The sequence below is a fragment of the Pinus tabuliformis genome, chromosome 7 (genome assembly GCF_031772625.1).
Source record: "Pinus tabuliformis cultivar Carrire ecotype Pingquan chromosome 7, CPIR1, whole genome shotgun sequence".
NCBI classification, from domain to species: domain Eukaryota; kingdom Viridiplantae; phylum Streptophyta; class Pinopsida; order Pinales; family Pinaceae; genus Pinus; species Pinus tabuliformis.
Window position 1 is genome coordinate 1,653,283,253 of NC_142293.1, and position 26,958 is coordinate 1,653,310,210.

At 37.0% G+C, this 26,958-nt stretch overlaps 1 protein-coding gene across 1 annotated transcript; it reads left to right on the top strand.

The window, feature by feature from the left end:
• The first annotated feature begins 23,031 nt into the window (after positions 1 to 23,031).
• On the top strand, positions 23,032 to 23,643 carry LOC149254787 (uncharacterized). The gene has a single exon (XM_089457109.1). The coding sequence runs from the start codon at positions 23,032 to 23,034 to the stop codon at positions 23,263 to 23,265; it is 234 nt and encodes a 77-aa protein (XP_089313235.1). The 3' UTR covers positions 23,266 to 23,643.
• Positions 23,644 to 26,958: the final 3,315 nt, after the last annotated feature.

A 26,958-nucleotide genomic window follows, 5' to 3' on the forward strand; every position in this document is an offset into this window, starting at 1 on the left:
AAAATTCAATTGGTACTTTTATCAGATTTTCCCTTCTATCTAGTTGTCTTTATCTCAAATTTGACTTTTCTATGCCTACCTATATAAAAAAAATCCAAACTAGAAAACCCAACATAGCACACAACATGGAACCCAAACCATATTCTCAAAAAACAACAAATTACATAAATAAATAATGGATCGGCCTTGTAGAAACCATATTTTCGTTTTCCCTTTGGAAAAACATGCTCAAAAGACTTAGAGTACGTGTCAGCCTTGCAAAAACCATATTTAACTTTTCCTTTGGATCAATGCTTATACAATCAGGTTAAAAGAGAAGAGATTCAAATACTATTTTCTTTCAATTACTAGCCCTACTAGAATCATAGAGGATAAGAGGGGTTGGCTTCCATCAAATATCACATAATTGTGAAAACAGAGAGTGATATAGCAAAGATGCAAATACAAACTTGACATTATGTGAATACCTTGAAGGATAGTGGCATAAAAAGGTGCCCTACATGCAGCAAGTTGGCATGCATTATTTCAATTACTTGTTTATATATATTAATTTTATTTACATATAATTTTATTTAAATAAAATAAAAAATGTATAACTATATAAATAATAATTGAAATAAAATATAGTTCCTAGTAGCTTGTCATGGCTGCATTCACTTATCAAAGTGAATTGTTTTACTAGATATAGTAGCTTGTCATGGTCACATTTTGTAAATCATGTGTTGTGATATAAATGTAAAAGCGATTATGTGGTTTCCATCGCTTACTAAAACAACGATGATGTTTTTGGCCTTTTATTGATAGTTGGGGTATTGGTCTCTATTATGATGTAAACTTGACCAAAGAGTGTGACTTATAAAATCTTGGCAAGTATGGGGATGCATGGGTCATGAATCTTCATGTAATTGAACATGTAGTTTGCAAAGATTGTACTACAGCTTTAAAGAGGATGCAGGTGTCGGCTCATCACTTATGGCTCCAAAGAACAAGGGTGAAGGAGAAGAAAGTCTGACATGTCAGGAAACTTGTCGTGCAGACAATGTAACACATCAGTCATAGATTATGGTTATTCTTTTGGAGGACCAAAATCTCCTCAGTGGGGAGGAATGATCAGGTGGCTTCAAACATGCTCATAATTTAGTAGTGGCTATGGAAAAGTTGAAAAATCAAAGTCCTCGTATTCCACCCAAACTAGGAACAAATCATACTGCTCGTCATCTTGATTCCAATGATGTGAATGGCACTCAAATCCGAGTACGTATACTCAAGTTATATATGGTCAAATTTATGGGCTGACTTGACCAAGTGGCAGTCACTAACGAGGCAACAAATTGGCAAAGTCCCGACGCACGAAAAATGGTGGTCAGAAAAGGAAAATTTGTTGCCTACTTATTTCTTCTAATATCCCTTAAAAACCGACATGAAAATTAGAACTTAGTTTTTCTAATATCCCTTAAAAACCAACATGAAAATTAGAACTACTATGTTAAAAAAAAAACCAAAAAAATATATATACTAAAAAATGGGGAAATTCGGGCCCGCTCGACCTACCAAACCCATCTGTCACTCTACATGGCATACATTAATTGCATTGTTATATATAATATGCAGTGGAAGGGACACCCATTGGCAGACTCGCCCCCACCAACCAAAGAGCATGTAACATGTTACATAACCACCACATTAGTAATTGGGATCCAACAAGGTTTGAACCCACCCAGCCAGGTGGGCTGGCCCACCACTCAGGCGGCCCCAAGTGGCATATGCCAACAAACGTTAACATACATTGCCAAAAAATAAATGGTTATCCATCGTATTCAATACGCTAAATAATACGTAATTTTTTCATATTACACCAGGCTCCATTTTAAAACATTCAAACCATAACTGATCACAGTTAAGAAAACTCCAACAAAACTTATTGCGCTAAAAATTTCCACTGGGGAAGTAGACCCCTAGTCCTCCACCCACCCAACGTCTCGATAGCCATGGACCAACCAATAACCCAAGTGGTCCATTGATTTATCTACCCACCAAAATTTTATTTAACCAGCACTTTCTCATTCGTTGAACTAACAGAGGAACTTTGGACGCATGGGAACCTAAAGCCGAGGCGGAACCCTGCGTCCACATATTTCGAGACAGGTGATATTCTAGGTGAATATTACCTAGAATATTCCATAGAATATTCCATGATGTAGTGAGGAATCTAAAATATTCCCTAACTGGAAATTTTTCATAGTGTGAGATTCATGCGAACTTTATACTAAAACAAACCATAGTTTCGTGGGGAACATGATGGTGTGGTCCATTTCCTCATCTGAGCAACATAAATTCAAGTGGCTAGAAACAAGGAATCTTCATAGAATCTCGTGGAATCTAAAAGATTCCCTTAGAGGTTGATTTTTTACAGAGGCAGAATGTAAATTCCTTACCGTTTGGGTACCATAGTCCATATTCCATAGTCCCTTTCAAGTATCTAAATATCCTCTTTGTTGCTAATAGATGACTTTGTTTAGGTGTTGATTTATATCTTGCCACTAATCCAACAACCAACATTATATTTTGTCTAGAGGTTTTTAGGTATAGTAGGCTTCCTATCATAGATTTGTAGAGCTTCTTATCAACATCAGGTGATTTATCATTTGCACATAGCTTGCATCCAGTTTCCATGGGGGTCGAGATAGGTTTACAATTTTCCATTTTGAAAATTTTCAACATATATCTTAGGTATTCCTCTTCAGATATGAATATGCCTCTAGGCTTTTGTAGGATTTGCGGCCCTAGGTAAAATGTAACAACCCTTGTTAAACAGTCATGTAGAAGTATATAAGGCCATGGTTGATGGGACACGTATTCCAAGCTGAATGGTGGAAAAAACATCCTAGTGGGTTTTCATTTCAGTTTATTATGGCTAAGGAAACTAGAAAAGACAATGGAAAAGGCTTTGGAAAGGCAAGATGCATTAATTGGCATTTTATTTATGAAAATAATGGAAAATAGGAGAAAAGGAAGGTGAAAGATAGCCGGTTGCATGTGAGGAGGAAAACGAAAGAATATAATGGAAATTGAAGAAAATATAGGCCTCATTGATAAAAGGGCTTCTGAGGATCAGTTCATGAACCTTTTTTAAATTCAGTTTTGGAACTCTCTCATTATTCTCTCTCTTTCTCTCACTCACTCTTGGACACTTTAGAGTTTTCTTGGAGCACTTTTGGAGGAGTATGGCATACTTGGAAGGAGCAAGCAAGGAAGAGCAAGATTCTTTGCAGGAATCGATTTGCATGTGTGTTTTCCTTGCTATATTTGGCATGCATGGCATTACATGTGGTTCTTGTTGTTATGGCATGGGTTTTGCCAGGTGTGGCAGTGTTTTAAGCATAGCCTTTCGATTTTTGGATAGTCTTGGTGTGATAGGGTTCTTGTGTTTTGGTTGAGTTGGATTGTTGGATGGATTTGAAGCTGAGTGAGGTGGATCTCCAAATGATATAACACATGGCCTAGTAACCCCTGAACCAAACTGTGGGTTGCGGTAAAGCCAGAATTTGAGTTGCCTCGGTGGGCCTAGGAATCATTGCCAGGGAATGGAGGGATATCCGGTAAAGCCAAGAGGTGGATTGCTCTTCGTTGTGCCTAGTAATCTCAGGATGGGATATATGGTAAAGCCTAGAGAGTGGGTCTCGGTTTGGGGCCTAGTGATTCGGTGTGGATTGTGGTAAAGCCTGAGATGGTATGAGACAAGAAAAATCCTCATTATGTAGGTGGAGAAATCTGGTGGCATCCATGCTTATTTTTGCCTAGTGAGCTAGTGGAGATCATTGTAAAGCCTGTTATTACATGTTCATTGTATTGTCCCAGTGATCCAGGATGGATTATGGTAAAGCCTAATTTCTATTGATGAGGGTGAAGTGGTTTAGCCTCAGGATACCCTAGTTGGTTCTTTAGGTTTGAGTCCCATATTCAGGCTCATAACATGGCACAGGGGTGAATGGCTGAAGAGAGATTTGCCTCAGCCATTCTATGGTCGGATGGAATGTGGTAATCCCGTCCTGGGTTGGCTTTTACATTTATTAATAAGAGCTTCCTTCCTTTATATCTTATGTGTAAATGTATTGGTTTATATCTGAATTTTATGGCTAATGCATCCTTGATATTTCTATTGTTATTATGTTGGTTATAAGCATGTTTTATGACAATGATGATGTATGGCTCTCCTCATGTTTTCATTACTAAATGAATGAATAATGTATTTATGACCTAATAGATGATAATGAAGCTAATGATATAAGGGATCAATTCTCCTTACGATTCTCAGATAAGTATGAGAGCCCTATTCTTAAATCTGTTGTTTAAACCTATAGATTGCATTGATGCCAAGTGTTTGAAAGAATGTCAGTCTCGGTTGGGGACAACTAGGTCTAGTCCTCGAGACAGTTATTAGTTTATTAGTATTTTTGTGTTTAATGGATTGTGGAAGTTACAACAAGTTCTGGGTAGTGGCCAAAATTTTGGGCTTGAAAAGTACCTTAAATCCCACAAGCTCTAGCACAGGTCTGTCGGAAATAGTCATTGAACGCAAGCATGCATGCTTGTGGGAGCTTCCAGGTCTCTCTAGACTCTAGCATGCCCATAGCATAGGAGCATCCAGTGGTTTAATAGCTTAAAAACTCAGTGGAACCCAGGGGCATGATACATGAGTGGTTGCGAAGTCTCCCGAGAGTGTTGCTGCTGATGTTGAAGGTACGTTTGATGTGTTCCCGTCGATTCCACTTCCTTAAGGTCACCTAGGAAGTTGATTCATATCATAGTAGCCTCTCATCACATGCTAATTGGGTATATGTGGGAGGATGGTTCTACCGAGTGGAATCAGACTAGGTTGCGCTCTCTTTGGGTTATATCTGATACCACCAAGTGGTATCAGAGTGGGTTTCCCTCTCATTGGGTCATATCTGATACCACAGAGTTGTGTTGGAGTGGGTTGCACTCTCTTTGGGTCATATCTGATACCACAGAGTGGTATCAAAGCATGGTTCACCCCTCGGACTGGATGGGTGATGTGTTGGTCATGTATTCATGTGGATTACATATGTGTTCCTTGCTTGTAGTCCATGTGCGTATTGCATTTACATGGTGTTGATCATGGTTGTAGTGATGTCACCCTGTGAAGGTTGATGGTGTTGTTGTGGGATGTCTCGTCATGATTGTATGGTTGTATATGCATTTGTTATGTAAGTCATTGTTTATATGTTGTTATTCATGTGTTTTCATGGTTATGGTTATGCATGTGTAGTAGGTCATACATGCAATGTGAGGTCATTTTATGAAATTAGGTCATCGTGATGATATTGGTATGTTATGATGCTAATGTGCTAGATGCGATAGAGCAGGAGATGTAGATAATTAGAGTGAAGTTGCAACAATGGACTTTAGGGTAAGACCATATCGTCATATAGGGTTGTATGTTGGGCATGCAGGTATGTAGGTTAAGGATTGTTATACACATTATGGTCATGTGTATGCCTTTCATTCTATTGATGTTATGTTTACATACATGATAAGTGCTTTTTTTATTATTATAGTCATATGCACATGTGTCGGATATTCATGAATGATAGTAACATATGGTTGTATGCATTTCTATTGTTGTTTTATGACAATTAACTTTATGATTGTGTTATATGTTGTTGATGAGCGAGTTTTATGTTAACTTATTATTGTTATATGCTAGTAATTTGATGATTAGGGTTATTACATTAAGATATTGATGTTATATGTATCATGCTAAATTGGATTGGCCTATGCAGATGTTTAGGGTTATGACATTCAGGTATGAGTCAACTTATTTGTGATATTATGTCATACTAATCTAGACTGACTGTGAAAATTTGATTATTATGTATGAATGATAATTGTTTATGAGTTTATGATGTGAACATATTATCTAGTGACTATTATGGATATCATGACCTTATCTATGTTTGAGTTGATATGATGTGAAGTTATATCATGCTAATATGGATTGATTGTGTAGAAAAGATAGCCTCCCCTGAGATACATTGAGGTATAACCTTTCTTATGTCATCTACTTTGTTCTTGAATGTTTGATTATGTCATTTATTTGGTGTTTGAGTGTTTGGTGTCTATTATGCCACATATCTGTTGTCTGAATGTTTGATCACATTCATGATATGAGTATGTGTCTGTAATATTGCCTGAATGAATGATCTTGTTTTAAGATGATTGTACTAACACATATGTGTTGAGATAGTTGACAGGTGATAGTTGTAGTATTATGCCTAATGACTATGAATTATGACATGATTGCTAGTCTTGGTAAAGGTTGATTTCAAATTGATAGATATGATTGTCCTAGTATTTGGAACGTGTTTGACATGTGTAAATAGTGAAGGAAACATGCTTGCTATTAGCATGAAAATGTAATAGTTGATGAGTTTATATAAATAACAATGGGTTGATGTGACAATGCATAGTAAGACTCAATTGCAGCAAGGTAAAAGTGTAAAAGAATGGAATTGGGCAAGAATTATTTTGGCTAATTTTGGAAACCCTAATTCCAAACGAATGAATGCTTTGCATACAAGAAATCTTCTTAAACTTAAACTTGTCTGACATTATGTGGATATGTGCTAGATTCATGAACTTGTATTTGACAGGTATATTAGCTAGTCTCTAGTTACAGGTGGATCTATCAAGGGAATTGGATTTCCTTGAGAGATGGTGTGGATGTGTTCGGTTGCAAGAAACGTTCTTGGCACAACAAGGTAAGGTAACCAATGTATTTTTATGTTTATTTGAGAATTGACAGTTATGTGTTAATGGTAGTATGATTCAAGGGATTGCACGGCAAAGAAATTTCCATGGAATCTTGAAGAAGGCTCGAGTTAAGCTTTCCGTTGGAAGCACTCGGAACCATGGGGATTGATTCATGGTGTCTGTTGTTAGTCTTTTACATTTTTTCTTTTGGAAATGTTTTGTGCTTGATTGTAGTTTTCCTTGCACCATGTGCATGTCCAGGCCACTTTAGTTGTGCTATTGTATTGTAGTTGGTTTTCCATGGTTTTATTCTTGTTTGTTTCCTGTCTTTCCTTTTATGTTTGGGGTATTGTTAATTGGTTGGGAAAGGGGAAAGTTAATTGAGCCCAGGGAGATCTGAATGAAACCCAATAGGTGATGTAAGGCCTAGATGAAGCTCAATGCATGTATATGGGCAACTGAAGGCAAGCATATAACAACTAGTTGGATTGGTTGGGTCCATTAGTGTAAATGGACGATAGCTGGAAAATTATGATAAAAGTAATCAGGAAAGTTAAAGTAAATAGATTTAAGGCATCATAGGCCTTAGCTACGTTGGGAATTGTTGTTCTCGATGTTGTACATGCGTTTCACAAATAAAGTAAGTTCTCTTAACCTTGACCTTATGATATCTAGTAATTATGTTGTGATCATGATTGTGTCGATGTATATATATATATATATATATATATATATATATATATATATATATATATATATATATATATATATATGTATGTATGTATGTATACATGTATGTATGTAGGTAAATCCTTTTCTGACGAGATCATGATTATTTTGTTCTAATGTTATATATATGTATGTATCTATGTATCTATGTCACAGTCTCACAGGGTCATTACGAATCGTTCTTGTGGAGGAATGATTTCTTATGCAGGCGAATGGCATGAAGAGATTCCTATATCATGAGGAATCAAGTGGAAGAGTAGCCATGAAAAATATATGAGGTCAGTATCATGTGGATATGAATTGATATTGTATGCTTGCATTATGTCTATGTTTATTTTATGATAGGTAACTCTAAGGGATACATCAGCTGAATGAAAGCAGTGAGATCTGTGGCATGTTAGGATAAGAATGGATGGCAGAGAGACACTGGAAGCAAGGTTGCTTGGTAGAGACATTATATATCGTATTAGCAGATGGTCATTGTAATTACTGCAATGAGTTGTGTTATAAATATCCATGGAAAGTATGTTTGTTTTCAATAGTGTTGTTGGTTATAGGTGTCATTGAACATTGTGGACAGTGTTCCCCCCAAGGGGGAGGGTTCTGTAACAACCCTGGTTAAAAACTCATGTAAAGATATATAAGACCATGGTTGATGGGACACATATTCCATTGAGTTGAATGGTGGGAAAAAGATCCTAGTGGGTGTTCATTACAACTTATTATTGCTAAGGAAATTGGAAAAGGCAATGACAAAGGCTTTGGAAAGGCAAAAGGCATTAATTGGAATTTTATTTATAAAAATAATGGAAAATAGGAGAAAAATAATGTGAAATGTCACAGGTTTCATGTGAGGAGGAAAATGAAGGAAAATATTGGAAATTGAAGAAAATAGAGGCCTCATTAATAAAAAGGATTTTGAGTATCAGTGCATGAATCTTTTGTTAGTTCAATTTTGGAGCTCTCTCATAATTCTCTCTCTCTCTCTCTCTCTCTCTCACTCTTGGAAACTTAGATTTTTCTTGGAGCACTCTTTGATGAGTGTCGAATACTTGGAAGGAGAAATAAAGGAAGAGCAGGATCAAGTAGCTACAACATGATTCTTTGTAGGTATCGATTTTCCTATGTGTTTTCCTTGCTATATTTGGCATGCATGGTATTGCATGTGGTTCTTGTTGTTATGCCATGGGTTTTTCCAGGTGTGATAGTTTTTTCAGCCTAGCCTTGCCATTTCCAGATAGCCATGATGTGATGGGGTTCTAATGTTTTGGTTTAGATGGATTTCCGAATGTATTCGAAGTTGAGTGAGGTGGATCTCTGAATGATAGAACACATGGCCTAGTAACCCTTGAATCGGACTATGGGTTGTGGTAAAGCCAAATTTTGTGTTGGCCCGGTGGGCATCAGAATCGTTGTTGGTGAATAGTGGGATATATAGGAAAGCCAAGAGGTGTATTTCTCTCTGTTGGGCCCGATAATCTTGGGATGGGATATGTGGTAGATCCTGGATAGTGGGTCTCAGTTTAGGGCCTAGTGATCCAGTGTGGATTGTTGTAAACCCTGAGAGACTAGGAGAGAGGAAAATTCCTCATGATGTAGGTGGAGAAATCTGGTGGAATCCATGATTTTTTTTGCCTAGTGATCTGGTTGAGATCATGGTAATGTCTATTATTACATGTTCATTGTATTGGCCAAGTAATCTGGTATGGATTACAGTAAAGTTTGGTTTCTATTGATGACGGTGAGGTGGTTTAGCTTCAGGATGCCCTAGTTGGTTCTTTTGGTTTGAGTCCCACATTCAAGCTTGGAATATGACACGGGGATGAATAATTGAAGAGAGATTTGGCTAAGCCATTCTATGGTCGAGTGGAACATGGTAGTCACATCCTAGGTTGTCTTTTTCATTCATTAATAAGAGGTTCCTTACTTGATATATTATGTGTAAATGTACTAGTTTATATATGGAATTTATGGTTGATGTATCCTTGATATTTTTATTATTATTATGTTGGTTATAAGCATGTTTTATGACAGTGATGATGTATGTCTCTCCTCATGTTTTTATTGGAAAATGAATGAAAAATGTATTTGTGACCTAATAGATGATAATGAATCTAATGATATAATGGATCCATGCTCTTACCCATTCTCAGATAAATATGAGACCCCTATGCTTAAATATATTGTTTACACTTGTGGATTGCATTAATGCCAAGTGTTTGACAGAATATCAGTCCCAGATGGGGATGGTCAAGCCTAGTCCTAGAGTTATTTTTTGGTTTATTAGTCTTCTTATCATGTGTTTAAAGGATTTCAAAAGTTACAACAAGTTCTGGGTAGTGGCTGAAATTCTAGGCTTGAAAAGTACTTTAAATCATGTGGACTTTGGCACAAGTCTACTAGAAATAGTCCTTGGACGCAAACATGTAGGTTTGTGGGAGCATCAATAGCTTTCAAGACGCTAGCATGCCCATAGCATGGGAGTGTCCATAGGTTTAATATATTAAAAACTCAGTGGGACCCAGGGGCATGATACCTGAGTGGTTGGGATTACTCCTGGAAGTGTTGTTGTTGATGTGGAAGGTATGTTTGATGTGTTTCCGTCGATTCCACTTCCTTAAGGTCAACTAGAAGGTTGAATCATATCATAGTAGCCTCTTGTCACATGTTTACCCCAGTTTTCGAGTTACCTGGGTAGATGTGGGAGGAGGGTGCTACGTAAAAGGTAATTTCTCCAATCATTGACATCTCAAACTCAGAATTAATCTCTTCAACAAACCATTTTACTAGATTCTCTTTATTGCCAACAAACATAATAGCATCCACATACACAACCATAATTAGTAATTCATATCCATTAGCATTTGTGTACAGATTATTATTATCTCCTCCTCTCTTGAAACCTTGTTTTTGAAGGTACTTGTCCAGCCTAGAGTACCATGCCCATGGTGTTGTTTTAAGACCATACAATGCTTTCTTTAACTTGCAAACATAGTTATGCTTTTCTAATAATAAAAACCCTTCAGGTTGTTTGATATATACCTTTTCCTCAAGTTCTCCATTTAGAAAAGTAGTCTTCACGTCCATTTGTTATACTTTGAAGTCATTGTAACAAGAAAAGGCTAAAAGCATCTTGATTGCCTCCAATTTCTTCATACTCAAGACTTTCTTCTTGTGAGTAACCCTTGTACACTAGTATGGCTTTGTTTCTAACAATTTGACCTTGTTCATTCATCTTGTTTTTTATTACACATTTCGTGCCAATGACATTCTTTCCAACTAGTCTTGTTGGAAGTTCCCAAGTCTTATTTTTTTCAATTTGGTCTAACTCCTCATTCATAGCATCTATCTAGTTTTTGTATTTTCTTGATTCATCAAATTTATTTAGTTCAATATCTGACAACATAGAAATATGAACTTGGTTTGATTTATTTGCAAGTTTCCTCCTTATTTGCACTCCACTTTTATCTCCAATAATTTGACTTTTAGGATCATTCTTTTGTGCATATCTTGAGGTATATTTTGAATGAGTCTCTGTCTTTTCTAATTCTTCATCGTGTACTTAATTTTCTTCATTGTCATGATGACGATGATCTGGAGGTTTGATAAAAAAATGTGCTCTTGTTCTTATCAAGTAGCTCTTCATAAAACTTTACATCTATGCATTCCATAATCTTATGTAGGCTTTTATTATAGCAATTGTATCCCTTACTTTTTGATGAATAACCCAAAAATATTCCCTCATCTAAATCATGCATCAAACATTCCTAAATTTTCATCATTATTTTTTATATAGCATTTACTCCCAAATACTTTGAAATGTTTGATTGAAGCTGGCTTATGGTGCCACAATTCATAAGGTGTCTTATCACAGTTTGGTCTGAGATGTACCTTATTGAGCATATGTACTACTGTATGTACTGCTTCTTCCCAATAGGTTTGAGTTATATTTCTTTCTTGTATCATGGCTTTGTCCATTTGCTAAATAGATTTATTTTGTCTCTCAGTAACTCCATTCTGTTGAGGTGTGTCTACAACAATATACTGTCGTTTTATGCCAAGTTCATCACACAAGTTTGCAAACTCATCTGAAGTAAATTCACCTCCTTTTTTTGACCTTATGCACTTTATCTTGCACTTTGTTTTATTTTCCTATAGTGCGTTGAATATTTTGAACTTATAAAATGCTTTTGACTTATTTTTGAGAAATGTCACCCATGTCAATCTAGAATAATCATCAATTATCAACATAAAATATTTTTCTCCTCCTGGTTCTTCTGTCCTCGAAGGTCCACACAAATCTATATGAACTAACTACAAAGGATTACTACTTGACATTTTATCTTTGACTTTGAATGATTTCTGTGTTTGTTTTCCCATTCGACATGACTTTCAAGTAGTGTTTTGATGCTTTTTTATTGTTAGTATATCTCTAGATTCTTCCTTCTTACTAAGCTTGATGATATGATCAAATTGAGATGCCCCAATCTCCTATGCCATAGCCAAGATTCATCTTGTTTTCTAATGTAGCATTCTTCATTCTCTTGTTTCAAAATATATACATTATTCCCTATTCGAACACCTTTAGCCAAAATCTTCCCAGTATTTGTTGAACTAATTTCACAGTCTTGAGCTCTAAAGAGAAGATCATAGTCTTTGTCACACATGTGACTTACACTCAACAAATTATGTTTTATACCATATAAAAATAGTACATCCTGAGCTTCTCCTCTTCCATTATTCATATTAACTGTGCTCTTTCCTCTAATCCTTCCTGCTTCATCATTTCCAAATGTGACATTTCCAGTTTTATTTTCATCTAGGGACACAATCTTGTTTTTATCTCCTATCATATGTATATAGAACTAGGTCACACTTATCATCTTGATCATATAGAGCTAGGTCACACTTATCATCTTTCTTCTCTTGCTTCTTCTTTCTCCACTATATGCATTATTTTGTTCTACAATTGTTCTTAGATGGTAATCTATTGTCTTTAATCAGGAATTCATATGACTTTTGTCCAAATTTATGACAATAGAAACATTTAGTGATATTAAGGAGAGGAGAAAATGCATTTTTTTTTAGATTCATGTTCTCTTAGAATTCCCTAGATCATTTCTTCTAACATAAGCTCTACAATATAAGGATTTATGTCCAAAATTTTTACAGTAGTAAGAATACCCAAATAAAGTATTCATGTACCTTGTAGAGGATGTCGTTTGAGGATATAACCATCTTGACATTTGATAATTCTATATCCTAAAGAAGTATTGTCTCTGATAGTTTGTTGTTTGACTGTCCATTCGATTTATCATCTTCATTTTTCCGGAAGTGTTTCTTTGAAGTTGCTTATTTAATGTTGGAGTGTTGCACAAAACTTTTTTCTCATACTGATGTGAAATATCATTGTCTCCCTTGACAACTTTTACAAAAGTAATTGCCTTTTGTCCTCTACCTTGGATTCACTTGATTCTCTAATCCAGATTTAGACAGGAACACAACAAATTACAAATATAACCATAAACACACAGATGCAGTGGAAATAATACTTCATTTCATTAATGTAAAATACTGAAATATGCTTACAAACAAGAATGGAAATAAACTAGCTAGGGCGATGGTAGTTTATCTCTAAGAAGAGATGTGGTAGCTACATGCCTCTAAACTACCTTAAAATGAGGCTCAAGGGCCTTTTTATTATTGAACAATAAGAGCAAACCCTAAACAACCAAAACCCTAACCCGAGGAGATGTAACATTAAGAGTTTTTGGGCCTTGTTGGGGTGAGTTGGATAGCCAACTTCCTGTGGTCGCGGCTTGGTCATATTATTTCCGTTTGACGCACATGATAGCCCATTGGAAATATATCTTCGAGGACTACGGCGGAAAAGATGAATTTAGATGCCTAATCGCTGACGGTAAATTTCCAAAAAAAGTCATTTAGGGCCTCAAAACGGCTCTGGAAGTTTAGGATCCAAAAAACTACTAAAAATAGTAAACTATGCTACAACTAAGGAAACTAAAAAATTGAAAGAAACATGATGGGGGTCTAAGTGGAATTGGTGGGTGGCCACCAATATCCACCTGGATCATTCTTCCCCCCCTAGAAAGCAATGGTCCCCATTGCGTTGAGTTCCTCCATGAGATGAGGGAACTTCTGCTGAACTTGGTCCCTGGTGAGCCACTTGCCCTGGTGAAGGAGTTGGCCTGCTTTGACAACTAGATACATTTGGATTTTCTTCTAGCGAGTGTGCTTGATATGTGTGTCCATGATCTGATTAGTTGCAGCTTGTTCCATGCAATCTAGATTTAACTTTGTGGGTGTGAGTTGTTCTGCAATGTCGGATGTGTCTAGTAATGGTGGAAAGTATGGCCGAAGGCAGTCCAAGGAATGGGGGAATGTTGAGCTCAAATGAATTGTCTTCCATAGCCTTGGTAATGGTGTAAGGACCATATTGGAGTGGTCTAAGTTTCCGATAGGCTCTGATAATGCATTCCTTTTGTAAATGCAACTAGACTTTGTCGCCCACCTGAAACTTGTGTGGCACCCGATGTTGATCATGTCGCTGCTTGTACTTGGCATTTGATTTCTCTAGAATTTCATGGACCTATTGGCGAATATGTTGGATGCACTCAATGAAGTTGTTTTCCTTATCTGTTTCAAACTGGACATGAGCCGAATCTGCATGAGTTGCTGCAAATGGCATGTCCACATCAATGGGACATAGTGGCTGGAATCCCAAGCCCACCTGATAAGGACTGTGACCAGTTGAGCTATGGAGATCCCGGTTGTAGCTGTGTTGAACATAGGGGAGGCTCTCGTCCCATGTGCGTGGATGCTTTGAGTTGTACATGCACAGAATGTGTACGATCATCCTGTTGACAACCTCTGTCTAGCTATCAGTTTGAGGATGGAAGGATGTGGACTTAGTGAGTTTGGTGTCCAGCCTTGACTAGAGACTGGACCAAAATGTACTGAGGAACTAGCTGTCCCGATACGAGATGATAGACTGTGGGATCCCAAAGTGTACCCACACTCGTTCAAAGAAGAGTTTAGCAGTGGCTTCTACTGTGATATTCTTCTTGCAGGCCGCCATAATGGCCATCTACGAGAACCTGTCGACGACCATAAAAACACAGTCATTTCCATGCTTAGTGGAAGGAAGTTCTGACATGTAATCCATGGAGATGGATTTCCAAGGTCAACTAGGGGTAGGAAACAGGGTAGAGAGTCCTTGCTTCTTGATGGTCGGTTTGGCAATGGCACAGGAAGTGCATGATTTGATGTACTTCCCGACATCCTGTCAAAGATTCGACCAATAGAAATATTTCTGTAGTACTGCCACCATTTTGTTGACCCCAAAATGCCCAGCAGCTTGACTATAGTGTGCTTCCAAAATCATCTTGGCACACTCGCTTGAAGGAACACAAAGGTGACCCAGGTGGCATAACAGGGCATCCTGGAGGTGAAAATTTGGAACATGCTGACCCTCCAAGAGTGTCTGGTATGTGTGGCCGAATTCTAGGTCATTTTTGTAGAGAAGTGGCCAATCAGAAGTCTCGTGCCCACAAGAGTTGAGCACGGTGGTTAATGCCATGATCAGTGGTCAACTAAGGCAATCTGCAACATTATTGGTGCTGCCCTTTTTATACTTGATATTCAAATGGAACTATTGTAGGTATGTGGATCACTTCTGATGGCGATCATTCTGCAATTTCCCTTGGGTCTGTATGAACTACAGGGGTTAGTGGTCTATGTGGATGATTGTTTCCTTCCCCAAAATGAAATGCTTCCATTGTCGGCAGGCCTGCACAATGGAATACATCTCTTTGTCATAAGTGGGATACTTTCGGACTGTGTCTGAAAGTGTCTCACTGTGATATGCCACTAGATTCCCGTGTTGAGTAAGGACTGCCCCAATAGCATAGTCAGAGGCATCTATATCGACTTCAAATGGTTGTTGCAAGTCTGGTAATGCGAGCACTAGTGCCGAGCAGAGGTGATCTTTCAACTCTATGAATGCCTTCTGTTGAGATTCAGACCAAAAGAATTTTTCTTTCGCTCCTCCCTTGGTGACTTGACTCAAGGGCCAAATGATATGAGAAATACCAACACGAACCTGCGGTAGAAGTTAGAAAGACCTAGAAAGCTGCGAAGCTCTATCAGAGTGGTTGGAGATGGGAAATCCTGAATGACTTGGATATTGGTTGGATGCACATGCACCCCCTGTTCATCAATAATGTATCCCAGATACTGAACCTGGGTCATGCCAAAAGTGCATTTATCCAAATTGGCACATAACTTGTGTTGCCATAGTGTTTGGAGAACCTAGCGGATGTGGTGTAGGTGCTCTTCCCAACTCTGGCTGAAGATCAAGATGTCATCCAAGTATACCACTACAAATGAGTTGGTGAATGGCTACAAGATGTCATCCATTACCGTCATGAAGGTTGCAGGAGCATTTGTTAATCCAAAAGGCATAACCAACCATTCGAAAAGGCCCTCCTTGGCTTTGAAGGCAGTCTTCCTCACATCGAAGGGTTCGATTGGTACCTGGTGATATCCTGACTTCAAATCGATCTTGCTAAAATATTTTTCCCCCCTCAGTTGGTCCAGGAGGTCATCAATCCATGGGATCGGGTACCTATTATGGACAGTGATCTTGTTCAGCGCCCAATACTCCATACAGAGTCTCCAAGTCCCATCCTTCTTCTATACCAACACAATCGGGCTCCCACAGGGTGATGAACTCGGATTGATGTGACCTTTTTGCAGCAGCTCCTGAATCTGCCTCTTGATTTCATCGTTTTATAGAACGGAGCGCCGATACCTTGGTCCATTGGGCAGTGGTGCACCTGGGGTCAGATCGATGGAGTGCTTGACCTAACAGCGTAGAGGAACGCCTGCAGGGGAGGTGAAGATGTCCTCATACTCCTCCACGACCTTGTCCATCTGTAGTTGTCGTGCGGAGGGGCCCTGTTTGGAGGTTATGGCCACCATCTTCTTCTTTCCTTGAGGGCGTATCATGAGGAAAACAAATTTCCCAGTTTTGGAAATGATCTTACTGCATTATTTTGCAGTAACCAACGAGATGGCGGTAGGCGGTGCTACCTCTGGTATCCTGTACAACTTATTTACCAAAGTAACAATAAAAGCACAGGGCCTTGATTCATACACAGCATGTCGCTTCCATAAGTATGGTTGTTCTAATAATACATCACAAACTTCAAGGGGAGCAATGTCACACAATACCTCATCCATGAAGGGCTTGATGTTGTATGGAAGGTGACACTGCTGGCTCACGCGAAGATCCCGTCCTTTGTGAAGCCACTCGATGGTGTACGGTTGTGGATGTGTGGTTGGTAAGCCTAGCTGCTTCACTAGCTTTGCCAAAATGACGTTCTTTTGGCTCCCACTGTCGACAATGAATTATAGTGGGGAGCCCTTTACCCACATTTGGGCGTGGAAGAGACGCTCCTCCTCCTCTAGATCTTCGAGTTCCTCCTTCTGGATCTTCCTGGTGGCAATGGTGGGATTGGGCTCCGCATCGATAATCTGCTTCCCTTTATCATTCCGCTTGTCGGATTCTAACTCAGAGTCGGAACATGCATATGATTCTGAAACCTTTAGCTTGCCCACTAGTGACATCTTGGCCCGACACTCACTTATGTTGTGAGTGGAGCTCTTATGGAACTCACATCACTTTCCCGTGTCCTTTTTCGGCTTCGCAGCATTGTTATTTGCTTGTAGCTTTGGCGGGTTGTCTTGGGCCGCCCCGCCTTAGCTTTGTCCTTTGTTCTCAGGTTTGGGGACACCTTTCCCTTGCTTCGGATTCGCAGATCCAAAGTCTCACTTCTTCTATTTAAACTTTTGCTCGACCTTGATGGCATATCGGTATGCTGTGCCGAGTGAGGAGATGTTCAAGAATTCTATTTCTTCCTAGATGTACTTGTGCAAGCAGCTGCGATATTTGAGTACCAAATGGTGCTTCGTATCCTTCATACCCAACTTTGTGCAAAGGGTATGGAAAATATTGGTAAACTCCAGCACGTCTTGGTCCCTTCCCTGCCGCAACATGGTCCACTTTATGTATTGATCCTCATAGCTTCCAATAGGGTATTACTACTCCTTGATGGCATCCCAGAATGAATTCCAAGTGGGTGCGGCTGAAAATAGTGAGCCTGCACTTTCATCCTTCTGCTCGTAGTGGGTTTCCCACCAATCCTTGACATGGGGGGCTGCTTTGAGAAGAGCGAAAATAATCTTTTCCCGACTAGAAAAATCATGAACAGAAAAATAACCCTCTAGCAGATTTAACCATTTATCGACGACATCTATGTCTATCTGACCCTCGAATATGGGGATTTCAAAATTAACTTGTACCTTAAACAATGTGGTTTTTCTAGACTAGCTATTGGAAGTTGATGTATCATCCCTGGTTAGCCACTTAAGGATCTGGGCAAAACTATCCATCATCACGTTCCTTTGTCGCTCGAGGGCTTCTTCGAGAAAGATTTTGATAGGATCTCCTGCCCCCTTGTCTCTCTTTTCATTTTCCATGGGAGGCCGTCGGGATTTGCGAGGCTGGTCTTGCAAAGGTTCGACCAGTTCAAGCCCTAACTCCTTATATCCTGACCTCGTTGGGGACATGCAATGAAAAACAGAGAAAAAAAGCAAACCGTTCTTATACCACTAATCCGAATTTAAAGAGGAACATAACAAATTACAGAGATAACTATAAATGCAGAGATGCAGTGGAAATAATATATCATTTCATTAATGTAAAATACTAAAATATGCTTACAAACAGGAATGGAAATAAACCAGCTAGGGCGATGGTAGCTTATCTCTGAGAAGAGATGTGGCAGCTACATGCCTCTGAATTGCCTTACAATGAGGCTCAAGGGCCTGTTTATTATTGAACAATAAGAGCAAACCCTAAACAACCAAAACCCTAACCCGAAGAAATGTAACACCAAGAGTTTATGGGCCCCGTTGGGGTGAGTTGGACAACCAACTTCTCGGGGTTGCAACTTGGTCATATTATCTCCATTTGACGCACATGATAGCCCGTTGAAAATATCTCTCCGAGGACTACAACGAAAAGATTATTTTAGACAAAAAGTTGCTGGCAGTAGACTTCCAAAAAAACGTCGTTTAGGGCCTCAAAACGACTCCGGAAGTTTAGGACCTGAAAAAACTGCTAAAAATAGTAAACAGTGCTACAATTAAGGAAACTAAAAAACTGAAAGAAGCAATGGTGGGGGTCCAAGTGGAATTGGTGGGTGGCCACCAATGTCGACCTGGATCATTCTCCTTCATAGCCTAACCCAACCTTCATGAGTGGAGACCTCTGAGCATTTCATATCACATTCAATTTTTCAGGTCCTTTTATATGTTGAATATTAGTTTAAATCAATTTGTGTCTTCTTTATCCCCCTTTTTCAAACTTGCCACCTCTTCTTCTAATCTTTCACACTCCTAACTATTCTCTATTATTTGTTGCATCAGAATTTCTTCCACCTTCTTTACTTCTTCAAGTTCAAATTTCAACCTAATAATTTCTTCTAAATTTGATTCTTCTTTGAACTATTTCAATAAGATCTCTTTATTCTTTCTATTCTTTTGTTTAATCTTGTTTATTTCATTCAATGCAATGATTACCTCCCCCTTAAGATCTACCTCACCTTCCTCTTCCTCACAATATTTTTCAAGTTCTTCCAAGGCCATCAAAATGAATTCATTGGTTCCATCTTCACTAGAGGATTCATTAGAAATTTCATATACACTACCATATTCTTGAGCATAGAAGCTATTCCATTTGAACTTTTTCTCTTTCTGCATTTTATTAGACTTGTTCTTTTCTTTCCCGTTAGGCTGATTTTATTCTTTCTTATAAGGACATTTGGAAGCACAATGGCTCACTCTTCCATAATTAAAACACTTAATTGGAAGTTTTCCTTTGTACTTACTTATACCTTTCTTCAAACTTCTCACGATTTTCCTTCTTCTTCATCAGAACCTGAGCATGAACATTCCTTTTGTTCTATAGACTTTCCTAGCTTAAAAGTTGCATTTCTAGTGACTGTCTTTCCTTTTGGAATTCTCATATCATATGCTATCAAGGTACTAAGTAGTTGATTATTGTTGAAAGTCTCAAATTTTGTTGTCTCTTCTACAGTTGAAACCTTAGGAATTGACTTAGAAGGTAATGACCTCAATATTTTTTTGAACTATTACACTTTCTTTGATTGTTTTTCCTAGACTCATCACGACATTTATGATTTCACCAACTCTTAAAAAGAACTTAGAAATATCTTCATCTTCATTTTTTTTTAAAGTCTCAAACTGTGTTCTGTATACTTGTAATTTAGACATCTTTACCTTTTTATCTCCTTCATGAATATTTTCCAATTTAACCCAGATATCTTTAGTTATCTAACAATGCATTACTTTAATATTCAAATTCACAAAATCCACTCAAAAGTGCATTCATAGCTTTTGCATTAGCTATAAAATCTAGTTTGGAATCTTTGTCACTAGTCGCTCCCTTTGGTTCTTCATACCCTATGATCACAGTAGCCCAAACTTCTACTCCAAGAGACAATAAATATGTCTTCATTCTCACTTTCGAGAAGGCATAATTTGTACTATTAAATAGGGGGGCTTTATTTGTTGAGCATCCTTCCTGAATGGCCATTCTACTCACTTAGGATGTCCTTTCAGTTTCTATACTCATACTCAAGGAATTGACTCTAATACCAATTGATATTTGTGTTTGGAAATTACTGAGAGGGGGGTTGAATCAGTAATTTTAAAATATAAATTTTGCTCAACTTAGATTTCTTCTTATGCAGCTAATGATTTATGTATGTGCTCAATTATTAATGGTTTCCTTTTGCAGCTACCAAAGAGAGATATTTTTAGATGTGCTTATTCAAAATTCAATACCATTCACACAATATTCAAGAAACAGCACATTGAGACACCAGTCATAAGTGGAAACCCATAAGGGAGAAAACCACAATTTTTTGGTTGAAAGCGATGTGAAAGAAAGCTCCTACTTCCTCATTATATCGTATTTTTGTAGGCTCTAACCTACAAGATGCTCCTACCTCCAAGGAAGCTCCAACTCCCACAAATTCTATGAAGGCTACGACCCATAGGAGGCTCCTACCTCAACAGGCTACAACTTGCTTTTTCTTTTTTTTTTAGCAAGCTACAACTTGAAAAGAGAATGAAATCTCTCAATCACAATACCAAGTCAAGTGTTATGGTTACCTAATATTAATTTATGCCGTCAAGTCTGTTGCACATCTTCCCTGCTTCTTTTCTTTAATTTTGTTCCTCCTCAGCTGTTCCTCATGAACATTTTCATACAAACTGCTTAACTCCAAAAGGTTTCATTTCTCATCCAAAAATACAGAATACGAAATTTCTCGTTCCTCATGATTTTTTGTATTCTTTGCAATAATACAGAATGTGGAAATATCTCTTGGTATTCTAAAACTATTTACTACCCATCTCTTCATTTTCAAATCTGATTAAAAAAAAAAAAAACAACAACAACACTGAATTTTGTAATATAAAATGGAGCTGAAATAATATATCTCAACAACAATTATTACAGGGACACATCATATTTGTATTGGCTACATTTTCCAAACTTTTACCATACAATTTTCTTGTTTAATGGAAGCATATCAAGAAGATTTGCACCAATATCCATCTAACGTTCAACATAAACCAACCTTTACATAATATCATCATCAGTTGACATTACCAACAATATATATATGTGTGTTTGTGTGTGTGTGAGTGTGTGTGTGTGTGTGTTACGTAGAAAATACCTACATATTCCATATGAGGAATATACATGTTCGCAGTATTTATTCTCAACAACAAGAATCAAAGAAATTACATCAAACCTCATCATGTCACTGTGGGGATTGAACTTGGGTGAGTAGGATAATAATCATTCCTCCCAACTGCCAGAGATAAAGCTAATGGACAATATTTGTGTGTGTGTGTGTGTGGATAGTTTATTGTGTATTCTTTTTCTACTTCTAATTATATGATATTTGTAGTTGCTACACCTAAATAGTAGAACCTAAACACTGATCAATGACATAATAGTAGAAGAATCCTACTTGTTTGGTGTATCGTGCACCCAAGTATGGTGGAGGGAGAAGCTTATCAATTAAAATGATCTCTCCTTGAAAAAATAGCCACATGTTCTCTGTCCATGTTATAGATGTTTTTAGTATGAATATGGTTTTAGTTTGTGTATAATTGTAACCATCATTTAATGTTTATATAAGTTGTTATGTTATCTTCTAATGAACCATGTCCAATTAGGATGGATAGTTCACCCCTTTCCAAGGGTTCATGTGTCAAATTAAATCTTATTTAAATGTAAATTTCATTATCTTATTTTAGTTGATCTTCATATTTTTGTCTTAATACAATATTATAAATGTATATCTATGGGTGCTCATTGATTTCTAAATTCACATTATCAGTAACATACCTTGAAAACTAACCCCCACTTTTTACCCAAGTTCAATCTTTGACCACATTTCCCAACTCTAATAATACCCTTCCACCCCTTGGGGTACTTCCATCCCTTATAAAACGTGGAAATTTATCATCATCTTTTTCCATTCCATTCATCCATAGTAGCTATTGTTGTACACCACCTACCCACGAAGATACAAAATCATATTAAAATTGTGATCTATTGGTGTACACCTACCCACGAAGATAGAAAATCATATTAAAATAGTGATCTGTTGTTGTACACCACCCACCCACGAAGATAGAAAATCATATTAAAATAGTGATCTGTTGTTGTACACCACCCACCCACGAAGATAGAAAATCATATTAAAATAGTGATCTTATTTTTAAAACGCACTAAAGTATTAGTCTAAATAATAAATAAACGTTTAAAACATTTATACGATCGCAAAATATATCTCTAATTATTTTATTATTATTATATATATTATATCTCTAATTATTTTATTATTATTATATATATTAGAATTTTGGTTTAACACGATAAATTAAAAAAAGTTAGTAATTTACATGTTATTTGATGATTACATTTCAAAGTATCAACACATATCGCTGCCACGTTATTAATGTTAAGAAAGAATATGGTTATCATATGAACTTATGGATTAAGTGATGCTGTAAACGCAATGCAGGAAGGTTCGGCCAACGAACGCGCAAGAAACGTTTCCTTAGCTTTCTTCTCTGTTCATGAATTGAATGAAAGGTAGTTGCCAACTCTCTAAATTCATTGCACAACGCATCACGGGCCACAGTGAGCGTCGTGAAAATCACAACTCACGAGATTATCTCATAGTTTTCTGATTTGCGTGCTCTGCAAGTAGGGTTCTGCTATTAAACTAACTTGAACTCTCCTTGATTTGCAGTTTGCAAAGAAGTTATCTTTAGGGTTTCGCTAAGTTTGGTGTTTCTGATTTCGACATCGTTTTCTCCAGAAAGAGTTTGGTAATGGCGATTCCGAAATTGGTAGCAGCCGGCAAAGGGCAGTGGATGGAAATCGCTCCTTTCCGGAAGGAATGTGTGGTGAAACGGCACCCTCCCGGTAAAAGGCTGCTCACGATCACAGAGGGGCGGAGTCTGAGCAATGGCGAGCTCATGGATGGCCTTCACCCTTCTTTTCCTGCGGTCTCTAACTTCGAAGCAAATGGCGATGATGGAAGATTCTCGTCGGCAGAATGCTGAATATTTTTTATGCTAAGGGGAAAATAAATCTTCTTGGGATTTTTGCATGTGAGAGAGTTGTTATGTGAAACGATACGTTAATTGTACGATCCATCTGTTAAACTATATATGGCTCTGCAATTACAAGAATTTGTATTATAATCACCCCTTTTCTAAAGGTTTAATTGAAAATTTACAAATATTTTTCAGATTTGTCTGCGTCATTTTCGATTTCTCAGTGAAATATTGTTTGAGATGTGACACTGCGACATATTTCTATAATGGAATGTAAAAATGAGGAAATGGATGTGTATGAACACGAAGCATAAGTAGTGTAGCCTGCAAGGAGAAGTGGACAAGGTGTCCTGTTGTGTTCCAGAGGGCAACTTGGACCCTTCATTTTTGAGCATGTAATATCTGATTGAGATATTGATAATATCTGATGATAATATCTGAAAAGTGTGTGCTTTTGATTATCAGAGTTCGTTTACTATTTTTATTCGAAATAAATTTCGATATATGCATAAATAAGCCTAGACCCACTATATCCATATCCCTTCATCGATGGATACATTCACTTGGGTTATCAAACTCCAAAATCCTTGATGGAAGTATTTGCACATGTCCAGCAATAAAATCAAACGTCAGTTTTGGCTTGCAAACGCTTTAATATAAACATAAATTCTGGCTTGCAAACGCTTTAATGCCAAACATAAGTTTTGCATGTCAAATGCCCCATAAGCATTGTGAACCGTGATTATTAGTCTGGTGAGAAATCATGAGTTTTGTATTCGTAAGGTACATATAACTCCAAAACCCTCAATGGAGACATTTGCACATCACCTTAATAGAATGAAACACAAATATGGCTTTCAAACGCTCCAATGCCAAACGCAAGTTTTGCATGTCAAATGCCCACGCATAATGTCTTTTTTATTTCAAAGAGGATGATGAGGAATTATATTGATTTTTTAATTTCAAAGAGCATGGTAAGGAATGATGAGTTGTGTATTCGAAAGTCCTTATTTAGCGCGAATGTTCGAAAAATATGGTGATAAATAATATTATTTAATTATTTTTATATTTTAAAATTTAAATTTAATGTAACATTTAAATAATGTGTAAAATGCATAGTTTAAAGAAAGTGGGAGGAGTTATTCTTTGGAGGATCTATTTATTTTTAAAGTATTTATGGGGCACTCATTAAATATAAATAACGTTTAAGCATCAGTTATCAGTATATTTATGCCTATAAATTATATTATTTACGTTTTTTTTTGGGTATAGTTATAAGAATTTAAAAGTAGTGATTGAATGTATGAGGTATGTAATAGCAATTGTGGATTTGGGTTTTTAAGGGAAAATAATGTGCATCAATCAACAATGCATTAAATGTTATGTAAGTTGGGATATATTATTGGATATATATCCGAATATACACCATTTAGATCCAACAATGTATATTTTAATCAACATCATTTAATGGAGTGGTGTGGGGCGCATGTTGTTTGTCTACCTTCAAATAGCCATGGGGCACTCAAAACTAGTAATTGAATGTGTGAAGCATGCATTATACTCCTTGTGTACATATGTGACCAAAACCCTTACACATTTAGATCCAAAAATGTATATCTTAATCCACATCATTTAATGTAGTGTTGTGGGGTGCATATTGTTTGTCTATTTTCAAGTAGCCATGGGGGCACTCAAAACTAGTGGTTGAATGTGTGAAGCGTGCATTATACTCGTTGTGTGCATATGTGACCAAAACCCATACACATACTCTCTTTAAGGGCTTTCCAAATGATATTTGTAGAGATGTTGACAAAAGATACATTGATGCCATCCTTAAATATATAATATATTTATTTTCCATTGTATACTTAAAAACATGCATTGAAAAAACTCTATAACCGGCATAATTATCACACATTGATGGAAACAAATTTTCATATCATTATGTTGATCAAAACAAACATTTGTTTGATTTGACAAAAAAAGTTACATATTCCATTGACATGACCATCACATGGCCCTACCATCTTGGTATCTCTTAGTTTTCTCAAACTAGTTGAATATTTGTTTGTCTCATTAATGCATTCCTTTCATGATGATATGAGATTCTAGAGTCCCTAAAATCACAAACTAGGAAAGAACCCGATCAAACAAGAATTCTAATTTCTAATTAGGATAATTCTTACCATAAAAATTATAGTTAGGGTGACAACCATAGATGAGATTATAAAAAGGTAAATATCTTATCTTGACACTCTAAAGTGGAAACTACATAGTTGTTCCTACAAAAGGGGAATTTTCCATAGTTATAGGAAATGGTTTAGAACTATGCCATGCACCAAAGAGAATGGTTAAACAACACCTTATACACAATTTCATAAAGGATGAAAGGAAAGGTCTAAATAATATTTCTTAACATCATAATTTTAAATACTATAATGTCTCTTATTCTTTAGAACAAATTTCACACCTTAGATCACCTAGTTTAATATCAAGTCAAAGAAACGAAATCTAGAGCCTTTATTATATTTTCTCGAATAGATGATATGAATATGATTACTATTTAGTATCAACAATGACTTGCAAGGAAGGAGTTATAATTTAGAGAGGAGGATCATGTCTTTTGGTATCATTATATTGACAAGCTTAGATCCAATATTGTTCATTTAAAGGATGAACAAGATACTTTGACTTTGTCATTGAATTCTTCAAGGGATAAAGGACGGTTACAATGCATTTGCTTCATAAGGGGATTTGGAGCCATAGAAATGGTGGTGGAAAAAGTTTTGGAGGTTTGAATGCTTCTCTAAATATCATATGTTCATGTGTTTATTACTTAATATGAAGGCTCTAACATGGGATGCCTCACAAAAGAAAAATAAACATGGTCTTGGTTGGTGTAGTTTCGGCAATTCAAATGATGAGACTAACTATTATGTTGGACACCTAATCCTCTAAGGGTTGGTGTGGAAGCTGAATACTCTAAGGAAGTCCAAGAGACCTTGGAATACGAAACCAAAGGTCATATGAATCTACTATAAATGTATATCATTTGTTAATAATAGACAGACTCTCATACTTATCTTTAATATTCTGTTGCTGCCATGTATGTATTTAACATGCTATCAGAGCGGGTGTACTCCTGCCCTACTCATATTTGAGCCACTTGTTTTATGGCCTTTCTGTGCAAGTCATTTCTGCCATCAGTTCTGCATTTCATGAATTCTTTTCATCTAAATTATAGTTGCAACCTCTGCCATTGTTCCATTCTTTGCAGGTTATCGAATATGATTAATTCATTCACCACATTCTAATGCCTAGTCTCATTCATTGCATTGTAAAACCTATGCTTCGCTCTTCATAATCTTCCAGAATTTCGAGATAAAATTGTGAAGCCTTGTATATTCAACCGTTTAATTCCACCAAAACCATTTTCAGTGCCTATTGGAGAAGAAGAAAAAGTTGCACGGGAAGAAGAAACGTCAAATATTGGAAGCAAAAGAACACTGGATATTGCCATGATCTTAATGGAACACCAATCCCAGCTAAGAATGAATCATTGCAACCATGACCATGAGAAATGGTGACAACACTCCTCCTGGTGCTAGAAAGAGAAGAATTTCGACATCTTCCCTTGAGGAAAGAAATGATATTCGACATTGCTGCAGAAGGAATGAATGGAACGAGTTGGGCAAAGGA